Genomic DNA, 24653 nt, shown 5'->3' with positions numbered 1-24653 from the left:
GACATCTGCTTTGAAATGTGTGGCTCAGCAGCTTTGTCAGAGACTGGGATTACAGGTGGGCTAAAAGGCCTTTATTGGCAGCCTAGTTCCCTCATTGTGTACTAGAATGGACATCAAGCAGCTTTATACATGTTTAATGTTTAGATCAGAAGGTATGATAATTTCTTATCATTTTGTTATATTATTCTGTAAATGTAACTGTATGTAACTTCTATGTATTCTGATGCTTTGGTCCAGTAGGAAAAGTTTGATATGTGACATTTTTGTTAATGCACAAGTAACAAATGAAAGAATCTAGCCTAGGTGGAGACTCTAAAGCATTAAGATGGATGAAGATGGTATGTCTGATTATAAGTAGAAAAATTTATTGTATTTTGTAACAGGTAAATGTTTCTCTTAAGAGTAATGAATCAATAGGGTAAAAGAGAACAGGAAGTTTTTAAGTATAGTGAATCTTGGTCGGGGCTCTGAAGCATGTATATGGACGGGTGTGTGTGCACAGAGTTAATTAGTGTGTGCGCAGAGTTAATTAGTGGAAAATCTATTAATTTTGGAAGAGAGATAAGCAGCTTTCATATAGTTGCAATTGGAGAAGTTCAAGAAGATATGAGACACACATCACTGAGATGAAGAATACATTATTAATTTATAGATACTAGAAGGAAACAGGACTTTCAAGAAAACAATTGCTTTACCACTGTTGAAATAGCATATCAACAGCTTAACAAGACATCAAATTCTGAAATTTGTCATAGAAGAAGAATCACAACAGGTGAAGATTTTGAAGACAGAAGAAAGGCAAGAACAAAAATTAAAATACAGAAGATTTTTCAGGAGCCAGCACAAAAGACAAATGAGGCTGAAGTTAACAGTACATGAAGAACCATAGAACCAGATGCTATATCGCCAAGAAAATACAAGAACATTACACACAGATATGGAAACGCTGTGAGAAATGCATGCTTGAACATAAATGCAAATTCTAACCCAGCTGTCCTATCTAACATGAACGGCGCTTGTGCAATGCCCTCAATACATTGTAAGTGACGGTCATGGTAAGAACAGTATCCTGGATAGTTGTGAGCGCAATATGTTGGAGCTCAGTGCATTCAAACATGGGCAAACTGTTGGTGCTTGTATGATGGACGGGTGTTCTGTAACCACGGGGGAGGGGCAAAAGGTTTGGTTTCTCAAGAGGCACCATAATGAAGATTTATACTGCATACAGGGGAAGTGAAAAAACATCACACTCTAAGTCACAGTGTGGATAAAAGTGTATGTTGAATAGTCATGACAGACAGTCATTGGATGGGATTGTCACAAAAAATAAAACGACAACAGCTGCAAAAGTCACTGCAAAACAGAATGTCAGCCTCATGAACTCTGTCAGCCTGAGAACAACATGAAGGGAGTTCCATAAGCACAGAATTGTAGAGTGAGCTAGAATGCCAAAACCACTCACCAGTGATGCAAAAGCCCATAACAGGAAAATGTGGTGCTGAAGCCATAAAACCTGGACTATGGAGCAATGGAAGGAAGTCAATTTTCACACTGTTTCCCTATATTATGATATTCCATGAGCCCAATGGCTACTCTGCAAGGTTACACTACTGCCAAGGATTATCTGACCCTTTTGGCTGATCAGGTCAGTCCCATGTAACAATGTCTTTTTTCCCATTGTGATGCTGTGTTCCAAGATGACAGGGCCCCTATTCACACAGTTCACATCATCCAGGACTGGTTTTGTGAGCACAAGAGTGAATTGTTGCATCTCCCCTGGCCACCACAGTCACCAGATCTGTATGTATTGAATCCCTGTGGTCTACTTGGGAGAGAATGGTGTACGATCATTATCCTCCTCCACCTTTGTTACCTAAAATTGCCTTTATTTTGTACAAAGAGTGGTATGGGATACACGACCTGTATTTATTCATTCTGAGATGACTGGCAGCCAGTTTGAATGCCAATAGGTTTCCTACACTGTATTAGGCATGGTAATGTGCTGTGTTCCTAGTGTATCCACATTTTTGTCCATCAGCTATAATTTCTCTTTGAAAGTATACCCAACCATTTTTCCACCTTATTCTGAAAAAGAAGAGATACTTAGAATTTCACCCATTCTACAGCCTACACGATAGAAACTGACTGCTACCATATTGTGTACTGACTGCGAGTCATTTTACAAAAGTTAGCTTAATCTGAGTGAGAACCAAAGCATGCTACGGTATATGAAAGTGAAAAGCAATAAAAGTGACAACTCATCACCTAAACACATGGTTACGCAGTTGTCGATCATTGAGCGTGCAAAACTGTCTGCTATACTCACTCAGAACATTCCGAACTCGCATCCTGCTCTTACACAATCTAAAATATTTACAGTCTGCACTCTATGACACAGTTCCACATTGGAGGAGCGGCATGAAATTAATTTGATACTTTTGTTAATTAATTTTGTCATTGTTGAGATAGCGCCTGCATACGTCTGGGTTCACCGATCATCAAAAACAGCTGTGGTGCACTGACACCAAAGAGCATCCAACTCAGCAATGGCAACACCATGTGAGAAAAGTGAATATTCCAACAATTTATATGCAGAAACAAGCTTTGTTTTTGCAATATGTGAAGACAGCATCATAACAGACTATCATGTAGCCATGTCTAAGATCACAGAACAGATAAACCAATTTCATTACGTAAGGAAATGATTTGAGTTCTATCACATCTTAATTTACTATTAGCTCAAAATTTCCATTGGCTGGAATCTGCAATCATATCCCTTAAAAGAACTGTGAAAACACTACCACTTATGTTCTTTGCCCTTACTACAACAAATAACCTTGTAATTAACAAAGTGTTGTATTTTTTTTCTAAATATGTTTGAGTGCAATAAAGGAAAAAATAGGTCCTCATTTGCTTAGCAAGAACAAGACAAAAAGCTACAATACATTACAGCATGTAACAGAAATAGCGAAATGTACATTTTACATTATAGTTACTTTGAGTCCCGGAATTTAATGGGCATGACCTTGCAAATTTGTACCAGATATATCAATTGCTACTACAATAGCATAGTCCTCATAAAGCTTTGCATTTTGATACACACCACTATTTTACGTGTGAGTGTATGTGAATGATTTATGTCGCCTGTATTACATTAAAGTAGGAGGAAGCTAGCAGTGAGCAGATTCAGTAGAGAAATCCATTTAGCAGTGAATTATTTTTTTCATTAGACCTAATCACATTAAAGGGGAGTATCCTTTCAAAGCAGTTCCAATGCAGAGTCTTCGATAGCAACTCTGCATGGTACTAGTGTGCGAGCTGTTTATAATAATATGTTACACTTTAACCAACAGCTTTTTGCTGATAAAGTGGTTGCTTTGGGGTTAGCTGACATTACCAGGTGCTACAAGCAGCAGTAAGTATGGAACACTTGAGGAGAAATTTGGAGAATATTTTGTCTAAATTTCCTGGTCATGTTATAGTTTTAGGCGGAGATTTTAACTTATTAGCTATAGACTAGGAGACTCAAGTGATTATGGTTGGCAGTAAGGACATAGAATTGTGTGACATTGTTCTAAGTGTCTTAGCCAAAAAATACATTGAGCAGTTAATCAGAGAACTGATTCATGAAGACATCATCTTAGACCTGCTGGGGACAAACAGATGCAAACTTTTGAATTATGGGTAGAACTGGGAATCAGTGATCATAAGGCCATTACAGCACCACTGAATACAGCTGTAAATAGGAATACAAAGAAAGACAGGAAGATTTTCCTGTTTAGCAATAGTGACGAGAGAGAGAGAGAGAGAGAGAGAGAGAGAGAGAGAGAGAGAGAGAGAGAGAGAGAGAGAGAGAGACCAGATTATCTGACAGGTCATCACAAAAATTTCATGTCCAGAATGCACAATGTTGAACATCAATGGACAAAGTTCAAAATCATCATACAACGTGCTTCCAAAAATTGTGTACTGAGCAGAATTGTGAGGGATGGGAAAGGCCCACCGTGGTTTGACAACCACGTTAGGAAGCTGCTACAAAAGCTGAGAGAGCTTCACAGAAAATTTAAACATAACCAAAGCCTCGCAGACAAACAAAAACTTAATGAAGGCAAAGTTACGATTAAGGGGGTCTATGTGTGAAGCATTCAATAAATACTAAAAGTAAAACTGTCTATCAACTTGACAGAAAATCCTAAGAGGTTCCACTCTTATGTTAAACCAGTAAGCTGATCAAAGAAATCTGACCAGACAAACTGTGAACGTAATGGCACTGAAACAGAAAATGCTGAACTACTACACATTTTTTCCAAGACTGTTTCACAGATGAAGATCACACTGTGGTTCCTCCTTTAAATCATCACAATGGATGACAAAATGACAGATATCAAAATAGGTCAAGGGATAGGAAAGCAACTGGCATTACTCAACAGGAAAGGCCACTGGACCTGACAGGACATCAATTTGGTTCTACACAGATTATGCGAAAGAACTTCCCCCTTTTCTAGCACCAGTGTACCATAAGCCTTTAAAGGAGTGAAGCATTCCTAATGGTTGGAAAAATACATGTGTTATTCCTGTTTTCAATGTGGGTTGTTGAACAGATGCACAGAACTAACGGCCTACAACTCTGACTTTGATCTATTGTAGAATTTTGAACATGTTTTATGCTTGCATATTATGACATTCCTGAAAACTGAAAATCTCTTCTGTAGAAACCACCATGGGTTCCAAAAACAATGATAGTGTGAAACACAACTCATTCCATTCACCCACGAGATCCAGAAAGCAGTAGATACAGGCACCCAGATAGATGTCGTGTTTCTTGACTTCTGTAAGACATTCAATACAGTTCCTTACTGCCACCTAATGAAAAAAATACAAGTGTACAGAATACCAGACTAACTCTGTGACTGGACTGAGGAGTTTCTAGCAAACATAACACAACAAGTTATTCTAAACAGAGAAAAGTCTTCAGACATAGTAGCTTCGGGCACGTCCCAGTGGAGTGTTATACGACCACTGCTTTTCATGATATAAATATAAATGACCTGCAGATAACGTCAGAAGTTCCACAAGGCATCTTGCAGCTGTCAGTGCGTATACAGAGAAGTCACAGGGTTAGAAAACTATAACAGACTGCAGGAAGAGCTGCAGAGCATTGATGCTTGGTGCAGAGAGCAGCAACTTGTTCTCAACATAAACAAATGTAACATCTTGTGAATACATAGACAGAAAGACCCTTTATTGTTTGATTAAAAAACTCAGAACAGTCACTGGAAGCAGTTGCTTCCATAAATTATCTCTGAGTATATGTATGGAGTTATATCAATTGGAACCACCACATAAAACTAATCACGAGTAAGGCAGATGCCAGACAGATTCATTGGAAGAATGCTCATGAAATTTAGTCCATCAACAACGAAGTAGCTTTCAAAACACTCGTTCAACCAACACGTGAATATTGCTTGTTAGTATGAGATCAGTACCAGATAGGACTGACAGAAAATAGTGAAGAGCCAAAGAAGAGCAGCAGTTTTCATTACAGGTTCATTTTGTAAGTGCAACAGCATCATGGAGACAGTGATGCTCCATCACAATATGGTCTACTGTTAAAGTTCCAAGAACATACATTCCTACAGAAGTCAACCAATATATTGTTTCCTCCTACATATATCTCATGAAAAGTTCATCAAGATAAAATGAGAGATTTCAAGCCCACATCAAGGCTTAGAAGGAATCGTTTCTCTCGTGAACCATATGCAACTTGAAAAGGGAAGGTGACTCTGGTACACAAAGTACCTTCCACCATACACTGTAAGATGGCTTGTAAAGTACAGATGTAAATGTGGTTTCTGACACACAGCAAAGGTGTTTGGGTTTATTACAAATTGTTGAAAACATCTTAAATAGTTTAATATAGTGGAAGGTAGTATAGAACATTTCAGTAACACAACAGTGGTCATGCAGACCCATAAAACAAGCATCCACGCACATGTCTTGTAGAGCTGCAACAAGCCAACATGTTAAAATAGTCAATGCGTTTAATGACTGTGCTTTCAGGTTCCTAAGGTGTGAAAGTCAAGTAAGCTTACAATCAGAAAAGAGGACCAAAGTCCTAATCTTTCATATTTACAACAGAAAACATCGTGCCAAGTTCATGGAGATAAACACATTATGAGCTGTAGAAAACGGATTTCTCGGGCTAGAACTTAAAAAACTTTTTTCTTTGCTCATTCTTCCAGCCTTTTATTTCTCTGTTGAAACAGAAATTGCCTGTGTTCTTTTCAAAGGAGATGAGGTGAATTTGTTTGTGAAGCTGAACCCTGGCAGACAGCCCCAAGGCTGACAAAGTGCTGTGGCTGGTCCAGCTGAAGCAACCATTGCTGTGAGCCTCTAACACATCAATATTTTAAATCTCTATAAAACAACAAAAGTTAATAATTTACAGTGAATAAAAATTTTCATAGTGAACTGCATAATTAACAACTTTTAAATGCTTCATGCGATTTCAACAACCGATATCTCAGATGACAGCATTGCACTATAGCTATCATCCTTTAAAGCTACATGTCTGTATTTATTTCATTTCTTGATTTATTATGTTTTTCATATCTCTTCATGATGCGAATGTTTGTCATTGTATTCTTTGCAAAAACACGGCAAATGAATGCAACATGAATACTGTATGTTTTGTCATATTTGTGTATTTACTTAACAAATATGTTAATATTCTTGCCAGATATTTATTTAACTATTGATTACAACTGTTAATACAAAATCATTTTAAGAAATGGTAAATCGTGTGTGTTAACTGACACCACCATTGAAGAGTGATAAAAAACGTTTCTGTCAAGCAAGCTTAAATAGTTGTTTAAACAATGTTCTGCAACAATCAGTTGTCATTTAATGTGGGCACACTTGTGAAAGAATGCTGGCTCATTTATTAATGAACAAACCCTTATTTTCAATTACTGTGAATCATAGGAATGTGATTTATTTATTTAAATATTTAAAAATTATTTTAATATATTGGTTTAAGTGGTCAAGTTGAATCAAATCATATCTCTAGAACTTACGAACAATGTATTATTGGTGGGGATGGCCTTTAGCAAATGAGAGTTGAACAGTGGTAGAACACTGCTGAAGTCAAATGGTGATGCGACACTTTTTCTAGTGAAAAGCTCAAGGGAGCGATTCTGGTCATTTTTGTGGGGAATTCTAGATGAAGGCACACCTGCCTGTGGCATTGTGTGGCATTTCAACTTATAGGTGATGAATTCCAGGCAGGAAATAGCCATTGCCGTATTTTAACTTCTGAAGTGACTTATATGTTGAGAGGTTTAAATGTACTCCAGTGTAGGACACTTAACTTTTTTCACCTGCATTACGAAACTGAGAATAGACAGAGTGCGAGTTTTTGGTCTTTGTATCAGTCAGGTTAATTTGTGAATCGTCACACAAACACTGAACTACTTTGAGCTGGCAAATATTTTGTGTATTATGATCAAAATGGACTTAGTTTCACATATCTTTGATGACTATTTAATATGAATAATCTGCTACCATTCTCATAATGCTCTAAATGCAGCTTTACTGCATTTGATAAGGTTATTTTCTATCTGACTTTTAATTGGATATCACAGGACCTCTTTCTGTTTATTTCCCATATCTTTTCTTGAATAAACATTATTCAATATAATTCTCTGTAGTCTATATCATAGTCCAGTTATCTAAGGTGTGAGGAACATCATGTAAATTCGCAATTGGTTTGCTCATAAAGGAAGCTGGTTAGATTGTGACAACTCAGGAGAAAACGGTTATGAAACATTGCATCAGGCTTCTGACAGGTGGTCACATTAATGTGAACAGAGTGTGTATGTCATAAAAGGCTGACAGGTTTTCTGCAGCTGGACAGCATTTGAAGCTAGGCACAACTACCTATTTGCCCTTGATTGTGGAGTCATACTTGTCACTCCACCAGCAGACAGGATCCTTTCACATTTTGTCTGAAAACTATGTGACGGCTACTTCAGAGCATATTATTCTTAATAAACTATGTGATCAAAAGTATCCGGACACCTGACTGAAAATGACTTACAAGTTTGTGGTGCCCTCCATAGGTAATGCTGGAATTCAATATGGTGTTGGCCCACCCTTAGCCTTGATTAGAGCTCCCACTCTCACAGGCATATGTTCAATCAGGTGCAGGAAGGTTTCTTGGGGAATGGCAGCCCATTCTTCATGGAGTGTTGCTGCACTGAGGAGAGGTATCGATGTCGGACAGTGAGGCCTGGCATGAAGCCTGTGTTCCAAAACATCCCAAAGGAGTTATATAGGATTCACGTCAGGACTCTGTGCAGGCCAGTCCATTACAGGGATGTTATTGTCATGTAACCATTCCCAACAGGCCGTGCACTATGAACAGGTGCTCGATTGTGTTGAAAGATGCAATTGCCATCCTCGAATTGCTCTTTAACAGTGGGAAGCAAGGAGGTGCTTGAAACATCAATGTAGGCCTGTTCTGTGATAGTGCCACATAAAACAACAAGGGTGCAAGCCCTCTCCATGGAAAACACCACCACACCATAACACGACCGTCTCCGAATTTTACTGTTGGCACTACACACGCTGGTAGATCACATTCGACGGGCATTCGCCATACCCAAACCCTGCTATCGGATTGCCACACTGTGTACCGTGATTCATCACTCCACACAATGTGAAGCGTCGCTTGGCATTTACCAGCGTGATGTGTGACCTATGAGCAGCTACTCGACCACGAAATCCAAGTTTGCTCACCTCCCACCTAACTGTAATAGTACTTGCAGTGGATTCTGATGCAGTTTGGAATTCCTGTGTGATGGTCTGGATAGATGTCTGCCTATTACACATTACGACCTTCTTCAACTGTCGGCGGTATCTGTCAGTCAACAGATGAGGTCGGCCTGTACGCTTTTGTGCTGATGTGTCCCTTCACGTTTCCAGGTCACTATCACATCGGAAACAGTGGACCCAGGGATGCTTATGAGTACGGAAATCTCGCATACAGACATATGACACAAGTGACACCCAATAACTTGACCACATTCAAAGTCCATGAGTTCCGCGGAGCACCCCATTCTGCTCTCTCACAGTGTCTAATGACTACTTAGGTCACTGATATGGATGGAGTACCTGACAGTAGGTGGCAGCACAGTGCACCTAATATGAAAAATATACATTTTTGGAGGTGTCGGATACTTTTGATAACATAGTGTATAACCTAACCATTATAGGATAGTAAGAAGACGTTCAAAGATGGTGTCTTGGTTACAGAGTGTCCAGAATGCCTTACTGTGGACCCACCTCTCAATATTGCTCTCTCTAGCAGGTGAATCCCAATTGAAGAGTGGTGACCCTGCTGGGAAGATGCTTCTGTCTTGCTAATATTACATTGTACTTCCAAAATTTGATCTACTGCAATCATATTTATGGGTTTAGTCATGGACAGGGTTGGGGTGGGTGGTCCCTTCACTGACAGGCTTTAGTTGAGGATATGAGTTGTAGTCCGGTGGCTCAAGACATCATCCATCATCTACAGCCACACATTTTATTAGAAACAAGCTGCAGTGCTCCTAGTGTCACTCCATAGTGACAATGCCATTGGGTGTGTGCTTACAGCAGCCAGCACAGCAGTGCTAATGCAACAGGTGGCCAGCAGCCTGATGGAAAACTGGGCCGGATGGAGAAGAGCGACATCAGCGGCACTACGTGCACCGTTTTGTCACGACTCTGCAACTCTGGGCAGGAAGGTCGTAATTCTTGTAGAGTAAGACAGTTCCTAGCAGTGATGTCTTCCCTCGAGCACAGAGCTGTAAACACTGTCAGTCAGCCTGCACAAGTGCATGCAGTGGAACTGCCTCATTCATGAACTACTGCCCTCCAGGGCAGACGGTTGGTTGGAGGCAGCCCATTATCTGGAAGATGCCAAGTCCATGTAAGTGGACTCAGAACCAGCACTAGGCTCACTGGTGTTGCAATCACAAGTCTCGTAGGGGCTGATTGCAAAATGATATTGCCACGTCACCCAGCACAGTCCTCCCCTAATGAATGGTGCATCCAGACGCCTCTGGCTGAAAATGATGGGTATTTATATCAGTTCAGTGCCTATTTGTCATGCCGCACCACTATTCCAAACACACACACCAAAACAAGGTGGCCGGAAGGACAGCAACTGGTCTGCTGTTGCCGTGATCACGCCGTCTTTCTGCTGTGTCAACAGTATTTGGGCACTGGCCCCTAGCTCAGAATGTGGAAACAGGCTGGTGGTATTGTTGCATTTGATGTTCCTTCAACACTCAGCTTGCTGGCTTCCACAGCCTTTCCCAACAGCCATGACAGCACTGCTATCTTACTCTGTAGCATCGTACAATAGTGACAGCACTAGATATCTGGTGATGTCACTCTGAAGACTTCATATGTCCCTTGTACTGTGTAATAAACTTCTTGGTCTCACCCTTTGGCGTGTATGTACCTGATAGCAACAATCACAGACATACCAATACTCTGGCACCTTTCTTATATGTTTCCTTACTTCTTCCTGATGTTCCAGGGCTTTGGCATTTACCCTCTGGACTTCTTTCCATACTACCCTTAATGTCTTTGTCAAATTCTGAACAGACTCCCCATTCCTCTTGATCTGTGGTCTGCTTATATCAAATGACAAAGGCATCTTCTTCCCATATACTACCCTTACAGAGCAAACCCAGTGCCTGTGTGCACTTTGGAATTATATGCCATGATGACAGATGCTAAGTAAACACTCCAATCATTACGGCTGTTGACATAGTAACTCAGCATCTTACCTATAGTACGATGTGAGTGCTCTGTTCTATCATTAACCTGTGCGTGCAGTGAACTAATCTTCTGTTTTCGCACTGTGATAAGTGATATAACTGCTTCATCAAGTTTGACATGAGATTAGGTACCTTGGTCCATGATTACCATTTCAGGATCACTAAATTTCAGCTCCCAGTTATTCTCCATGGCCTAGGCCACTGCAGTTGCTTGTTGGCTCTTAACATATATTGTGAGAAATAATATTTAATAGTCAGAACATAGCAGTTTCCCACTGGCATCTGGTTAAAAGGTCCTAAGATATTAATTCCTGTCATACCAAAAGGTTCAACTGTGCCCAGTAACCTCTGTAGTGTGTAGTGGTACTTCCCAATGGCTCAGATCTGCTTGCTGTGAACATGGTACAGAGGTTCTTCACATACTGGTCTACATTCCTTTTCATTGTCCTCCATCAGGAACATTCCATCACCCTTTGACACATCGATGTACAACCCCAAGCACAGATAGTACGTGATTGTATGCTTCCTTCCCTTAGTTTACCAAGCACTACTATGCAGTGCCCCAGTGTCATTGACCTACATAAAAATCAGTCATGCGCAATGTACTGTTGCTGCATCGTAAACAGCTTGCAGTCTGCGTCAGCTGTGTGTGCTGTTTGTCACTTCACAAAGCTGTGACCCAGCGCCCATACTACTGTAACCTTCCTGCTCAATCCAACCACATTTCCATTCTTCCTGTCTAATTTATGGACTACCTCAAAGTTAAACTCACTCAGTTCCAATGCCCACTTCATCAGTCTGCTTGATGGATCATTCAACCCTAACAACCTCTTTAACATTTTATGATCGTTTAATGTTTTACTATACATATAACATTTAAAATATGTAGCTCCCATATATCAGGCTCAACATCTCCTCCTCTGTTGTCGAGTAATTCCTCTATGCTTTGCTTGATTGCCACGAGATATGAGCCACAGGATGTTCCTCACAATGTATTACCTGACTCAAGGCACACTCAGTGCCTTGCTGGAAGCATCACATGATAGAACAATCTCCTCCTCACAATCCAGAAAGACCAACACTAGAGTCAACACCAAAGACTTTTTAGCTTCTCAAATGTGACTTGACACACTGTTGCCCATTGAGATTGTACACCCTTTTTAGTAATGTGTAAGGGGCTATGCAATGTCCAAACAACCCTTCATGAATTTTCTTTAGTAATTGACCAACCCCAAATATGATTGTAGCTCCTTACTTGTATGAGGAAACGGAAAATTCTGCACCTTCTGTATTGATTTCAGGTCTGTTTGTACCCCTTCCTGACTAATCACACATCCCAAAAAACTCCCTTATTCCTGGACAAAATAACACTTTTCCAAACTTAATGTAAGACACATGGCATATAATCACTTGAAAAATTCCCTCAACAACAGTGCATGTTCCTTCACATCCCTTGAAAATACAGTTATATCATAGAGGTACACCATAAATTGCTGAGGTTTCAAACCCCACAGTACACTGTCCAACAACCGCTGAAACACAGCTGGTGCATTTTTCAACCCAAACAGCAATCACCAATACTGGTAATGAGCCCAGGGGACCAAAAATGCAGTTTTTGGCCAGTCCTCTGGAATCACCTTCAACTGATGACACCCACTCTTCGATCATGTCATAGAGAAGTACAGGCAGTTGTCAAGGGCTTCTTTAATGTTGGGTACCAGGTATGAATGTATTATTGTTTTACCATTCGGATCCAATAGTCACAACAAAGTCCATACTTTTTCGTTGTATCTGCCGATTTCATTGGTACAGCTGCTCCCCACGCTCAGTTGTTTGACAATGATGTCCTCCATAATCAGCTGTAAATGCCAAGGTATATAATATTGTTTCCAATATACAGGTTATTTGCTCTCCAATGAAGTTCTATGTTGTGTTGTGAGAATCGCTAGTAATTAGCTCTGAGGATTAAATAGATCCTCAGATTCCAGTAACAATTATTTCATTTTTACTCTGTTCCCTTCAAATACTCTACATTTACATGTAATGCAGTTGTAATGGCAGCTTGCTTATGATTATAACCCACACATGACACGCCCAAATCGTCTTCATCCAGTACTTATAAACTTGCTTCCAACAATCCTTTGGTTAGCTTCATCTCAGTGCTGCCAAAGTTATTTAAACTGACAAGTGCCACATTCTCCCCATCCATCTCCTTATGCATACAATTCTGCTCCATATAAATCATCATGATGCAGCAAATATATCATTCTCCTATAGTTAACAGACAATTCTGGAGTCACATTAATCCCAAAGGAGTTTCCCACTGCCTTGCAGCAATATATCATGTTATTAAGCTTTAGTTATCTTGTCTGCAGTTTACCTGGGTTTCCCCATAAGGTAGATGCACCTAGTGACATAATTTCATTGGTGACAGCTTCCCCCAGTTGGAACATTGTCCCCTTGAATTACACTGTACATTCCCAAAGGTCAATTGTGGTGCCAAGCTTGAACTGAAAATCTAGCCCAGGGCTGTGCAGCAACCTTCACTTACATGAGATACCACTTTCATACACTCCTCAACTCATTCCACCCCAACCTGGAAACTTAATGCTGCTGAACCTAGTGACTTCACATCACTATCTCCTAATCTACAAAAATTATAGTGCAATAATTAGATTCCCTACCTAAAAGGCCCTGGCTTGCCACTGACACATGTGCTCCAGTGCCCAACAAAAATTTGTTTCTTACCCCTTACCATTCCTAATGTACCACACTTTGCCTTTGCATACATTTCTGCAGAACTGAAATTTAATGGGAATGCTGCCCATCTGACTTTTGGTTCCAGTTTGTGGTTAATGCCTGAATATTCCACTGTGTCAATTCTGGCCCTTGCTGCTGCTGCTGCTGCTGCTGGTACCGAACCACATCACATATCTCACATTGTGGCTGTTGGCACTGCCTGTGAACATGCCCAGCACATTGACACCTATAAAACCTTATTTCAGTACATCAAATACCTTACCTATTGTGTATCCCTGCTGTTATATCTATTACCTCCTGCTCCGTAGCTATCCTAATGGTAGTGTTCAGGTCTTTTGGGGTACCTGCCTGAACCCTCCTAGACATACCAGTTGGCAGGCCCCTCAGCAAAGCGTCTAGTGCCCTACAATCTGCTTACTCACTTCACCACTTTCTATTAATTCATAGGTAGGCCCATTCACTCTCCTTACCCTGTCACTGAACAGTCAATCGACTCATTCTGTTTCTGTGACATTTCACTCAAACACTCCCAGAAAAACCTCCCACTGTTCTGTTCCTTAAAGCATTGCTGGAGCCCTTGACCTAATAGCTGAAATTTTAGTGCATGCCTTAACTCTTCATTATATCTCACAAACACTTTTGCCTGCACTGTCAGTTCTATTTGCAATAGCTGATCATCGGACCAAAACCCAATCTTTAATACTGTTTCCAGATCATCCACCAAGGACAATAGAGCCTCAGTTGGTTTGCCCGAAAAGGGAGTAATAAAATTTCTAGCAGCTGGATTCACCAATCAAGTAGACAAACTGGATAATACCCTACCCTCCTCCACAGAAACCATCTGTACAGGCATCTCTGCCTTACCTGCCAATAATAGCACTACCTGATTTATAAATAACTGAATTGCCTCCTGTCCAGAAACATCTTGCATCCCTAATTCCGTGAAACCTTTATCCACAACACACAACCAAGTGCAATAAAACAATAACACCAGGACAATTACAGAATACTACTTGCACCATACGTCTAATCAACAGTCACTTCAACTCAGTACACTACCTAACAATAGGGTCATAATGGTGATATGTGAAACATTCCACTGATACCACCTCAGACCGTGGTGCATTGTGCCATAACAGGTTGCGTGCTCGCACGCATCGATGTGAAACTGTGGCAAATCAGCTGGTTCCTGAAGCTTCACAAATGTTACTCTCAAGTTACAATGGCAGTCTTGCCTTGAACTCATCTCCCCAGCACATGAAAGTAGGAGAAGAAAAACAAAACAGCTCATCAACTAACCCCACTGTAGCTCTCGATGATACCTGCTGTGGCTGAGACATAGTACTGAGTCCAGCTGCTGATATACCTCTACAAGAGGTTCTGGCACCAAAATGTAGAGATCTGGGGTGGGTGGCCTCTACAGTGGCAGGGTTGAGTTGAGATGGTAGGTTGTTATCCAGGATGTTGGCAGTAATACCTCAAGAAAAATCAACAACAGTCACACATTTTATAAGAAAACAAGCTACAGCACACACAGTTTTGTTCTAGAGGCAACATTCCCTCAGCATGTGCTAACAGCAGCTAGGGTGGTATTGCCGATGCAACAAGCAGCCAGCAGCCTACTGACAGCTGGGCTGGAATGCTGACATGCCAAGTCTGTGGCAGCATGTGCACTGTCCTTGGCAAGACTCGAATTCAGGCCAAGATGCATCAGCAGATGAAGGAACCTGCCACAATTCTTGTAGTGGAAGAGAGCCTCCAGTCATGGTGTCCGGTGCTGCCAGGCTGAGATGCCATTGGCTAAAAATGATGTGTATACATATAGAATAGAAAAATTATAGGTTTGGTGCCTATTTGTTGTGCCACTTCCAACCATGTACACCACAACAAGATAGTAGCCACAAAGCAGAGCAACTGCCCTGCAACTACAACGGTCCTGCTGTGTCGCTATTGTGGATGCTGGCCCCTAGCTCGCACTGTGGAAACAGCTGGTGGCATTGCTGCATCTTATGTAATAGTGTTTTTTTCAGCTCTGTTCTTTCTGGCTTTCATGGCCCTTTGTTAACAGCTGTGGCAATGCTGCTATTTGACTCCATACTGCTGAACAATAGTGGTGGTGCTACAGCCTTTTCTGTAGTAGTAGTCACAATTGTAGAGGAAATAAAGCTCTTTGGAATGGGTCATGTTACTGGTAAGCAAAATGACTTTACAAGGCAGTAAGATGGGCAGCTGAATGGCCTTACTCAACATTTTTCTCTCTGACAAAGACCAGATATTCTCTACCCAAAACCGATTGGTTTAGGCTGTAGTTGATAAATATGAGCTGAGAACAACATTGAGTACATTTGTGAGTAGCTGAATAGCACCTGCCATATATCACCTTGTCACTGAAATGAATACTAGTGTGCCCAAGTAGTTGGCAGCTGAAGCAGTGTTTTGTGTTGAATGCATAATGCCTAACTTACAGGCAGATGAAATACACTGAAATGAACTGCACTAACTGTGGTACAATAGAACTAAGAAGAGGGGATAACAGTCTTGCAGGGATCCTTGTGCACTCTCTTCGCAACTGTCCTGCCTTCCAATTATTATTGCTGGACTTTGGTGTCAAGGTTCATTACATCATTCTACCTAATGACATATTTAAAGTGGTATGTCACATATTGTATATTAATTATGCTGCACATGGTTTTCATGTGTTATGTAATTATATATTCTTAGTCTTATTTCCCAAATTAAAAACTTGAGATTGCATTTGCTTATGTTCACAGCATACTTGAATTTCACTGTGGTACCTCATTTGAACATTTACTTGTTCTCTGCACTTATCATCCAAGTACCAAGTTAAAATAATAAGACCAAGATATTAATTTCAAATTATGATTAAATCTGACATAAAATTAAGAAACGATGGGTCAGGACCAAAGCGTATGGGCTCCTCTGCACTGAAAAACTCTAGAAAAAATTTATTTATCATTTTTAATGTTATTATTAATCAAATCGAAACTGGAATCGGTTATTTATGTTATTAAAACATTATTTATAAGATTCCCTGGGACTACAGTTTCATATACAACTGAAAGATTTGTTTTACAAACCTCTTTATAGAAAATATCCATATTTCTCTCCACATCATATGCCAGAAGATTAGTAGCGGTTCCAACAAGTAATATATCACAGTCATTGCTCGGATCCAGGCGTCCTGCACATATGGCTGTTACTGGCTGGTTGATGTTAAGAAGTACCAATTCCTTACTTCTTTCATGTGAGACCATGCGTCCAGTTTCATATCCAACTCTTCGGTGTGGACTGTGTATAAGCACCTGTAATTAATGGCATTACAATACATCTAACATTCATGTATTCTGGTAAATTTCAACAGGACAGCTTTAGATAACTTGAAATTATTTGATATTTTAATTACTGGTATCTCATACATTTTTATCTGCTTCTGAGTCAGTATCCCACTCTTTAACATTTATAACCCTGTTGTCACTTAAATATTCCGCAATTTACTGGAACCCAGTACAGTTGCCCAAATTAATAAGAAAAATGACTCATCTAAAGGAAGGAAGGAAGGAAGGAAGAAAGGTCCTAGTTTAATGTCTCACTGATGAGGTCGTTACAGCACAAGCTTTGATTAAGGAATCATCCCAACATTTTCCAGTCCTCTCTAAAGAGGGGGCTTCTCTGACCCCCTCCCCCCATCCCCCCCCCCAAAAAAAAGGCCATACAGTCAGTGCTGTGCTTCAACCACTGTGCATACTCATACAGTGACTCAGCCAAAATCATGGACTGTTGACATCCAGTGTGCCAATTTGTCTACCTTCATATCTATTGTGGGCAGGGGTGTAGCTAGTTCCCATCTAGGAAATCCCCTGTAAATGAGTTTGGACAGTATATTGTATGCAGTGTGTCACATATACTGAAGTGTCCTACTGCAGTACATACACTCAAAAAGAAGCTACAGTGTCAGTCTTTGTTATCTGTATCAGTTCACTTCAGCATCCACCTTGTTGTTCGAGTCCAATGCCATTAATACTGTTCAAAATAGACACATGTCATAAACGTATGTCTTGTGTTACACCAGTCATTCAAGTGCAAAGTTGACCACAAAATCAGTAAGTGATCATCAGAATGTGATCATTCCTAACTGTCAGAGTGAAAACTAGCTCTACGAAATGCTCACAGCATCCGCTTGACCAAGGAGTCACTAGTGGCAGTGTGTACCAGAACTGCTTAAATATCCTTATTACCAGTATGAACTTCCCATTCATCCTCCCAGTTTTCCCAACTACTGCATTACTCCACCTAAACCTCCCCCAGGCCCTTCTGTCTCCCTCCCCCTTTTTCTCATACACCTTATTCCTTGGGCATACTTTAGGTCAATCCCTGCAGTTGATACTCAGTGTTATTCACTCCCATTTGAGTTACTGTACACCTCTGTATGACTTCAGGTGCAGTAGATGTGGATAGCTTATTAGAGCTTAGGGTGAATGCCCATATTTGAGATGGAATGACTGTGTCTAGCTTGGAATTCAAAATATTGTTAGGCATTATTGTTCTATCACAGAGTTCAGACTAAGATAATGGACGCCTCCCTCAATTTTCCATCCCTTACCATCTACAATCTCATCATGCCATGAAAAGTGGATGTACAGATTACTTTGGCACAACTTAGATGAGCTACCTATATACCTGTTTGTCATGTTACGCATCTGGCAAAAAAGATCCTCAATCTCATATGATAATGTCACATCCAAGAATTCAGGGCAAATCATATTACCACTAACCTCCCTATCATACCCGACCCCTCTCCCAACCCCCCCCCCCCCCCCCCACGGACCTCATCTCTCTCTCAATCACATAGTACCCTTTCTCATCCCCCCCCCCCCCACATGTTAACCAATCTAGACAATTTGCAAGGTTTACATTATATTTACCAACTTACAAAGACAGTGATTAGACAACAAATGGTTATTCAAAACATAATCCCTTGAATAATAGGTGGACACATTTGTATTTACATGACCTAAAACTTCCTTGACATTGTGTATCTCTGTCAGTAATGTGCATTGATTGTGATCGTAACACGCTTAGTTTTGTGTGTGTGTGTGTGTGTGTGTGTGTGTGTGTGTGTGTGTGTGTGTGTGTGCGTGCGCGCACGCGCGCGCTGTTCGCCAGCTGCAAGTCCTTCAATTTGATGCCTCTTTGGCAACTTGCACATCGATGGGGATGAAATGATGACGATTAAGACAACAAAACACCCAGTCCCTGGGCAGAGAAAATCTCCGACCCAGCTGGGAATCAAACCTGGGCCCTTATGATCGACATTCCTTCACGCTGACCACTCAGCTACCGGGGGCGGTTACATGCTTAGTTATGGTCCACCAATGAGTGCAATAGATGCAATAGCATGCCTTAGATATCAGCAGATCTTTAAATGGGTGTTATCCTTTCCCTATCAGGACTCCACAACAGGCACGAATAACTATACGGCATGAAGTACTTCACAAAGGCTGTCAAACAGCTGTGTGAGGTATGATACTTTTCTTGTGAACAACCTCTTGTGATCAAATGAGCACTTTAGCATTTGAGGTAACATAGCTTAACCATGGCCCATCAGCTTGTGTAATTTTAGGATGCTTTATCAAATGGGCATCTTTTATCATAAGCCTTAAGGTACCATAGTTATGGCCCACTGACTCATGTACCACCCGCATGCTAAATAGGCTAACACGTCTTTAAAAGGAAGTACTTTTCCTTGATTAAGACCCTGTGATGGGCAATAGTTAGAACATGGCATGGAGTACTTAACAGAAATTGAACACAGCTGTAAGAGATAGGGTCCTTTTTTATGCAGACAATGTTTACAACAGGCATTTCTTATCTAGTTTAAGACCTTTTGTATATGACTGTATATGACATGAGGAATCATGCCCACACGACATAGGTGCCTCACACTAATCCATACTATGATACAATCTGTTTTTTCACTTTAACTTCCAAAAATTTATCTTAGGTCCTGTTACAATGGTCTTGGAATACACTGGACATGACATCATATTTTTAACATGCAGATCCTAGTTATATTTCATAAGGTTTTATTTCAACTGTTAATTTTTGTCATGATGGCAACTTACCAATGTTTTGTAAATTGCTTGTAATAAAATACCCAAAGCTTTTGACATGGTGTTGCTACCCAGTGATATCAGAAGATACCATATGCGGCATCACTGGTACTTGATGTACTTATACTAGCAAATCTTCACAACTGCTACATGTGTATGGAAATTGTGTATACATCCTAATCTACTTCTCCTCCCCCTCTCTGTCCATATCCTCCCCCCTCTCTATTGCCCACTTCATCTTCCTCCCATCTCTCTTTATCCATCACCTACTCCTCCCCTCTCACACTGTCCACCCCCCCCTCCCCCCCCCATCTCCCTCCATCTCGTCCTCACCTCTCCCTTTGTTTATCTTCTCCTTTCCCCTCTCTGTACATTTTCCCCCCTTCTCCTCTCTGTTCATCTCCTCTTCCCCTCTTACTCCAATCTTGAGTCTTGTTTATTGTTATTGCAAATTAAAACATTGACTAATAAATGAAATCACTTAAAAGAAATGGGTAAATCAGTTGGGAGACATCCCAGTTGCTGGATCTATGAGGATAGTAGCTGCAATGACAGTATTTCTCATAATTTTAAGTTGTGAACTGATAGACTTGCAAAGTTTCAAATGATTCAGACTCCACTGTAGTATTCTAATCATCAGTTGATAAGCCACAAATACAACATTCCTCTTTCCTCTTGAAACTGACTGTGACAAAGGAAACAAAACAGCACAGTGTTGTGTGTATATATATGGAAGAAACAAGTTGTCTAAAGGTTTAAATGCCCTGACATCTAAGTTAAAACTGACTGCAAGAAAGAAAAGGAAACTCCCTATTTTTTTCACAGTGCCACATTTTATTTGTAGCAATTAGTTTTAACAGAAAAGCTGTACATCGTTGTTTAAAAAGTAGAGAGACCATAACTTTCAAGATTCTTGCAAACAACGTTTCCCCTATACATATTACATACACATATTTGTTTACCAAATTTAAAAAAAAAATTATGTAGCTTATATTTGTCTGAAAGGTTATTAGAGTTTCACACAAAAATAGGAAATAACTCAGCCAAGAACTTCTTAACATTGATGCTAACTATGTTTCTCGTTTTGTGTACTACACACACATTTATGTATTAAAAAGATATGTGGCCTATGTCTGCCTGAATGTTTAGTAGAGCATCACGTAAAAATTTGAAGCAAATCAGAAAAAAACTTTTTGAGAATTTTGCTAACAATGTTAAACTACAAGTTGTCTTTATATAGAAGTACTGATTTACATTTTATAACGTTTAGTCCTGTACCTGCAACAACTTGACAAGAATGAATTGTATTAATTTTAATAATCTTACTATCTATTATTTACAAATCCTGTTATGCAGTTTTAATGCCTGATGTTCTAAAATACATCATGTGTGCTATCACTGTATCTAATGTTTGTACATTCCACTTAGTGATTTATATGTTTATTTATGTTTTCAATGAACAACTTGTCAACAATGCCTTTCATGTAAAGTTTTGTAGATCATGTTTGGGTTACAATAAAATGCCCCACTCCTTGGATGTATGTCGCCACCAGTGACTCCTAGGTCACAATGATACTGTAGTTTTCGTTCTGACAGTTAGCGATAAGCACATCTGGAGACCATGTTAGAAGGATCTCATGGTCAATTTTCCAGTCGTATGACTGGTGTAATGCAAGAGTTACATTTATTGTATGTCATCTATTTTGAACAGTACTACTGTTGTAGAGCCTAAGTTTCTATTGTAATGCAATTTTGTAAACCTTATTCCTATATATTGTAACATCTCCAGTATTTTGTTCCTCAGGCTAATGGACAAGACGTCCGAACCAGTCATCAATAAATAAATGTTCTCCAAGTGCACCTTATGACAGTTTCAGTAACAGTTATTCTAATCAAGAAGTCCTTTGTCATGAGAGTTTTAATGTATTCCAGAGCTCATGATATAGAGGTCAACTCTGCAGTGTATACACTGCATGCACTCAGCAGAGAATAATTCTCATGCTGCCTCATGTGTGTGCAAAAGCATAATCAACTCTTCTGTTGACTTTCAGTCCAGCTGTATAGATGCATGTCGCATTGGGGTAGTCGCGGTGAACTGAAAGGAATAATCAATCGCCTGAGAATTGTGGAGCCTATATTTTCATTTGACACATGGTAGAGGTCCATCCAAATTATAGGACTGGGTACACTCTATGGGACATGCTTATTGGATACTCTGTGTACACGACAATAGGGGCAGTCGGAGGTCCATGCACAGAGCTTCAAATTGTATCCCAGCTGGTCTATCCATTTTTGGGTGCTTTGTAAACAATCTGAACTGCTGGTTGTGAAACAGAGTCAAGTAACACAGATTGGTAGGTACGTGACAGACTGTGACCACATGTCTGACCCTTAGTGGTCAGATACCAGCTTTCATCAGGAAGCTGTTCACGGGACCCGTACAGTAGGCTCCACCTGCTAAGTGCACACCACTGTGATGGACTGGGTCTAACAAGTGCAATACTGATGGTGCTGTTGAACCTTAGGCAGCACATCTGTAGTCCAGGCAAGATAAAATCAAAGCTTAATAGAATCACTGAAGAACTGTGTGGTCTGCACTCCAGGAGGTACTGCAGAGAAATCTGAGTGTATTAACTTTGCTCATGCAATTTTCCTTGAGCTTGTGTACATATGGTAACCTTGTTGACCTACTGCCAAAGAAAATGCTTAAATATTTGAAACTTTCAACGACTTCATGTAGCTGGTAACTAAAATAAAAATCTGGGTGTGGATGAACAGCCTGCATCCATAACAGTGCATGATGAGTTTTCATGTAAGAAAATTGACATCCACGATTCAGGGCCCAATTATGTATTTTCTGTATGGCCCCTGAAGTTGGAGCTCTGTGTTGCACAATGATGCAGAGTTGTAATACAGGCAAAGGTTGTCCATGTACAGTGACTGTGAATTGTGGATCTTACAGCAGTTGCAATACCACTGACTGCAATGGCGAAAAGGGTTACACTCACAACTGACCACTGAGGGACGTCAGCTTCCTGCACATACTGTACAGACTGGTTGCTGACGGTTAAGTCTACCTGGACCCAGAACAGTTGAAAGGATTGGAAATTCTTGGTAAAAATGGGTAAGCAGTCCCAGAAGCTCCATTCATGCTCAAGTAGACAGGATGTGATGGTGCCAGGCTGTATATTTTAAGCATTATGCAGGTCAAACAACACAGCAATCAGGCATTGGCGATGCACCAAAGCAATGCATACTGTAGATTCCAGATGAATCAGTTAGTCTGTGGTGGACTGGAGTGCTCAAAAGCCACTTTAAACGTGTGGTAAGTAATCTCTGGCACCTAGGCACTAACACAGCCATTGGTTAAGCACTCTTTCAAATATGAAGGACATTGAATACATAATGCACAACTTTTTTCCTCAGACAATTTCACATGAAAAAATGTGGAATTTGTTGTGGGGGCATCATGGAACATTCCCATTTCAGCCCCTATAGTTTCACAGTTCCAATAGGTGGTGGAACAGTATGTCTCTTTCGAAATGACCTCTTGAATAGAGGCACATTCCAAGTACAGAGCTGTCACTGAGTTTCTTTTGGTGGAAAATCAGAGCATCCAAGACATTCATAGGCACTTGCAGAACGTCTACAGACACCTGGCAATAAATAAAAGCACACTGAGCCTTTGGGCAATGCATCTGTCATCATCACAACAAGGTTGTGCAAACCTGTCTTATCTGGGTGCCAGCCAGCTGCACACAGCTGCAACTCCTGCAATGTTGGAACATGCGGACAATCTCATTCAAGGTGGTTGACAGTTCACAATCAAACACCTTGCTGCTCAGCTGGATGTCCCTGTTAGTAATGCTGACACACTCGTCCACCAGTTGGGGTATTCAAATATGCGTGCCTGCTGGGTTCTTCACTGTCTAAGAGAAGACCATAAAGAGTAACTGAGGACCATCAGTGTGAATTATTTGTGCATTACAAGACAGATCATGACAATTCTTTGTCAATCATCATCACAGGTGATGAGAAATGGGTTCATCACTTCAAACAGGAGCCAAAACATCAATCTGTGGATTGATGCCACACCACCTTTCCTCCAAAGAAAAAGCTCAAAGCTGCAGCCTCAGCCAGTAAAGTCATGGTGACAGTCTTCTAGGACTCTGAAGGGTTTATTGTGTTTGAAGTCCTCCCTCATGGTGCAACAATCAACTCAAAAGTGTATTGTACTACCATCAGGAAATTGAAGAAATGAGTTCAATGTGTCTGTCATCACAAAAATGCAAATGAACTTCTCCTTCTCCATGACAATACAAGTCATCACAAAAGTCTGCACACCTGACAGGAGCTCACAAATCTTCATTTGACTGTTCTTCCTCATCCCCACTACAGCACAGATCTTGCACTCTCCGACTGCCACCTGTTTGGTCAAAGTTTGCACTCTGCGGTAAGCAGTACATGGATGACCAGTAGTTTTACTGTGTGAGCATACAGGCCCTCCCAGTAAGGTGACATAATGCTGTCACACCGAATGGAGATTATTTTATAAATAGAGTTTTGTAACTAAAATAGTGGGGAATAATATGCTGTATTGGAATCCTGAATAAAACCAACCTGCTTTCAGAAAAAAATTTGTTACTTTCCTTATTGAACGCCCCTCATAATTTACACAGCCAGTTCGTTAGCAAGACTGGTTGATAATTAGTCAAAAATTGAGGGTCTTTCCCTACTTCCAGGATATGAATAATAATGGTATTCAAGCATTTGACTGTGGATTTCATCAAGTCCAGGAGCTGCCTCTCAACACACTATTAAAGCAGTTCATTACTCCCATCCCCTAAATGGAATAGGATACATAGTTTTGTTCTGCTAGGCATTTCCATGTCAGGAAATTATGATGATACATACTGTATGTGGACAC

The 24653-nt window shown here is 40.4% G+C and overlaps 1 protein-coding gene across 5 annotated transcripts in view; it reads right to left on the bottom strand.

Annotated features, from left to right (window-relative positions):
• Positions 1-24653, bottom strand: part of LOC126299091 (Bardet-Biedl syndrome 2 protein homolog) — a 159376-nt gene that overhangs the window by 84918 nt on the left and 49805 nt on the right. For all 5 annotated transcript variants that reach the window (XM_049990763.1, XM_049990766.1, XM_049990764.1 and 2 more), the window contains one exon: positions 16694-16918. In XM_049990763.1, the coding sequence (XP_049846720.1) occupies positions 16694-16918 (225 nt within the window). The remainder of the gene's footprint in view (positions 1-16693; positions 16919-24653) is intronic.

Source organism: Schistocerca gregaria, chromosome X (genome assembly GCF_023897955.1).
Source record: "Schistocerca gregaria isolate iqSchGreg1 chromosome X, iqSchGreg1.2, whole genome shotgun sequence".
NCBI classification, from domain to species: Eukaryota; Metazoa; Arthropoda; class Insecta; order Orthoptera; family Acrididae; genus Schistocerca; species Schistocerca gregaria.
Note: the sequence above shows the minus strand (reverse complement) of the source record. Positions and strands in the feature narration are given on the sequence as shown.